A 3,708-nucleotide genomic window follows, 5' to 3' on the forward strand; every position below is an offset into this window, starting at 1 on the left:
CCTCAATCCATATTGAAGGCTGTAGTTCTTGACCCTCTGTAGTAAGCGCTTCAGGTCCTCCTCAGTTTCAGCAAGCAGGGTTGTGTCATCTGCATAAAGCAGATTGTTGATAGATCTTCCACCAAACCTGACCCCACATTTCTGGTCATAGAGCCCAGCCTCCTGGATAATCTGTTCTATATACAGATTGAAAAGGTCTGGAGACAGGACACATCCCTGGAGTAAGCCCTTCCCAATTTTGAACCATGCAGTTTTTTGTTACTCTGTTCTAATGGCTGCCTCTTGCTAGTGGAACACAAAAATGGCAAAATGAATGTCAGACACATTTCCTGGTCAGGTGGGGATCAGGGAGCAGGAGGCCAACACGGATCCCTCCCCAGGTCAGCTCACACAGTGAGGGCTTGCATGGAGCACCATGAGGGTGTGGGAAGCAGTTAACACTCCCGAGACCTCCGCCTGACTCCAGACACGCGATTATACTGGCTACTCACGTGTCTACTGGGACCTTTAACAGACACCTCAGCCGTGCCCCTTACCTTCCCCAAGTCCTCCACGTCACAGTACGAAGCAACTCCATCTGTCCACTTTCAGGACAAGACCCTCGAGAGTCAGCCTCAGTCTTCCCTTCTCCTCAAATACCACATCCACTCCATCAGCAGATCCTGTCGGCTCTACTTTTAGAATCCGAACCGCTTCTCCCCACCACCCTGGTCCAAGCCCTCTTCGTTTCCCCTGCTTGGCTAACAAACGGGCCATTCAGCAATTTATTTTGGTTGCAGCTTCACTTTCAACTTTTATTTTTGGCCAGTTCCACTGTGATGGAATTTTGATAATAATAACTCGTTAAGCAGCCCCTCAGAACTCGCCCTTGGCCCCTGTATCCTTGCCGGCAGCCACAGCACCTCCGCTCAATACTTTCCACCTACCAAATCCCTGAAACAACCTTGTTCTCTCTCTCATGGCTGTGGAGTTGGAACCGACCCAGCACTGACTCTCAGAGGGTTTTCAGAGACTGGAAGTCACATGGGGAAGATATTATGTGTCATTCTCCCATGGAGCAGCTGGGGGATTTGAACTATCTGCCTTCGGGTTGACAGCACAGCTCCTTACCATTAGGCCACCATAGAGGGTGGCAATAGGCTCACGTCTGTCAGAGATTGTGAGGCTGGAACCGGATAGGTCAGAGTTCAGACCTGTTGTTTATAGGGTTGCTATGAGTCCTACCCGGCTGAATGGCACCTAACAACAAGTACCTTTCTGGCATCATCTCCCACTGTTTTCTCCCTTTCCCTCATTTCTCCAGTCACACTGTTGTTGTTTACCATTGAGTTGGAACCAACCCATAGCTGACCCTCCAGTGGGTTTGCAGAGGCTGTAAAACACATGGGAAGAGACTGCCCATCTTTCTCCCACAGGGCAACTGATGGATTTGAACCGCATGGCTTTATGCTGGCAGCACAACTCTTTACCACCAAGCCACCAGAGCTCCCTCCAGTCAGACTGGCCTCCCCAGTAGTCCTCAGACAGGTATCACACCCAGGCACAGGGCCCTTGCCCTGGCTGTTCCCTGTGAGAGTGCTCCTCCCCCAGTCACATGGCCAACCTTCTCAGCCCTCCAGGTCTTCGCTTAAACGGCCCCTCCTCCACGGTGAGGTTCCCCTTTTCTGAAACAGCAACATTGACAGACGCTTTCTACACCTGCCTCCCTCTTGTAGTTTTTCTCCTGGGCACTTCTACTGTACAGTATGATATACTTTATCTGCTTAAATATCTGACTTTGTAACTAAAACATGAGCTCGGTGAGAGCAGGCATTCCATTCTGCTGAGGTGTCTCCAGCCTCTAGAAAGCCCGGCTCACAGTAAGTGCTCAGTGAAGAGCTGCTGAAGGAATTCTAGTTTAGGGACATGTGAGAGGGCACGTTGCACGTTGCTGTTGTTAGGTCCTGTCAAATCGAGTACGACTCATAATGACCCTATGAACAAAAGATCTGAACCCTGATCTATCCTGTGCTGTCCTCATATGTCCTGACACACAGAGCCCATTGCGGCAGTCACCCCATCAATCCACCTGGTCGAGGGTCGTCTTCTCCTTTGCTCACCCTCCACTCTTCCCAGCGTCATGTCCTTCTCCAAGGAATAGGCCCTTCCTGCAACGTCCCCAAAGTATGTGAGGCGAAGACTCATCGTTCTTGTCTTCAAAGAGCACTCCGGCTGCACCCTTTCTGAGACAGCTGTTTGTTTTTTGCTGTCCATGGTTTTTTGCTCAGTGCTCATGGTTTTGGTTTTTTGCTCAGTGCTCATCTCCAACACCACAGCTCAAAGGCTGATATACATACCTGCTTGTTTGGCAGAGGACAACTGCCGTCTCAGGGCCCTCAGGCATGGTTGTTCTCTTTGTTCTTCTGCCCTTTCATTTGTTCTTTTTAACTCAGGCTCTCCTAAGAGGCATGGGGTTCTGTGGAGGATTGAGGCATAAACGCAGACTACCACATTCTCTGTACTGGGAGGCCTGCGCAGTACCTGCACCCAGCTGGATGGTCTGGAGGCTGCACTTGGGCTGAGCCCAGGGACAAGGAGAAGCTGAGAGGCCAGCAGAGGGAGCAGATGAGGCAAGGGAGGACACCAGACCAGGCTCTAATGTGTGCACTAAACTAGGGTGCTCATGCCTCATATTGGGGGCCTTGAAGCCCTGCTGCATCCTCTTCCCGTTCAGTGGTCTGTATCAGGCTCCCAAAATGCTCGTGGGGAAGATTCTATCGAATCAATGCCCCCCAGACACTATGTTATAGCCTCAGAAGGCCCACAGCCTGAGTGTTCTGGTCGTGGTAAAGCATCATGAACCCCCAGGGACAAGCTCAACCATCTGGGCTGACTTCGGAGGACTCAGCCTGAAAGCTCTGGCCTCAGGCCCCGCCTCTCACATTGGTCTCACTGTAGTTGGGGAGGGCATTGTGAAGGACTCCTTCCTCCTGGTGTTCACAGGCACCCACGACCAGGTTCCGGCTCAACCGCTGGCCTTTCGGGGACCTGGTCCAGGAAAGCTGGTAACTCCCACACACCAGGCCCTCCTCTGTGCCCTCCTCTGTGCTGGCATCACACAGGCTTCCAGGGCACTGCTGTACACTCCTAAGAGGCAGACGAGCATGTCACAGATCAGGAACCTAAAACTCCGAGAGGCCAAGCAGCTTGCCTGAAGTCACAGCTGGCCAATAGCAGCTTCTGTGACTCTTCCAGACCCTCTTAGGTTCCAGCTGGCCTCAGGTCAGGGAGCACAGGGTGGCAGGGCCCCTCACCTCATGCACCACTCCATCCAGGGCTTTCTTCTCCAGGCCTGGATGCTTCAGTTGCCAGTCCTAGCCAGCTCCTCCCCAGGCCTTTTCTTCTACCCTGGGCAGCACCGAGCCGGGAGTGGGCATTGACCCAAGATCTCACTGAGGTGGGGAGGCAGTTCTGTCAAGGGTGAGAGCTGCAGGTGTCTCTTCGGGTCCCACTTTCAGCACCTGTGCAGGAACCCTGCCACAGAGAAATGCTTCCCTTCCCACAGAGGACAGTTTGGTATTCCAGCATCTCTCCTGAGGGCAGGCAGGTGGGGTACTCTGGAGAGCTGCCTGCAGTGTGCAGTACCGGGCATCAGGGCCTTCCCTGCACACCTACAATGTGGCAGACCGGCGTCAGGGCCTTCCCTGCACACCCACCACGTGGCAGCCC

General features: G+C 53.1%; 1 protein-coding gene across 1 annotated transcript in view; it reads right to left on the reverse strand.

The window, feature by feature from the left end:
- The window catches only part of EPHA8 (EPH receptor A8), a 69,455-nt gene that overhangs the window by 65,356 nt on the left and 391 nt on the right, over positions 1–3,708 (reverse strand). Inside the window, exons 2-4 of the mRNA XM_006883667.1 lie at positions 3,625–3,650; positions 2,922–3,126; positions 2,521–2,557 (exon numbers count right to left, since the gene is read on the reverse strand). Of these exons, the coding sequence (XP_006883729.1) occupies positions 2,521–2,557; positions 2,922–3,126; positions 3,625–3,650 (268 nt within the window). The remainder of the gene's footprint in view (positions 1–2,520; positions 2,558–2,921; positions 3,127–3,624; positions 3,651–3,708) is intronic.

This window comes from Elephantulus edwardii, unplaced genomic scaffold (genome assembly GCF_000299155.1).
Source record: "Elephantulus edwardii isolate Elephantulus edwardi_28Jun2011 unplaced genomic scaffold, EleEdw1.0 scaffold00028, whole genome shotgun sequence".
NCBI classification, from domain to species: Eukaryota; Metazoa; Chordata; class Mammalia; order Macroscelidea; family Macroscelididae; genus Elephantulus; species Elephantulus edwardii.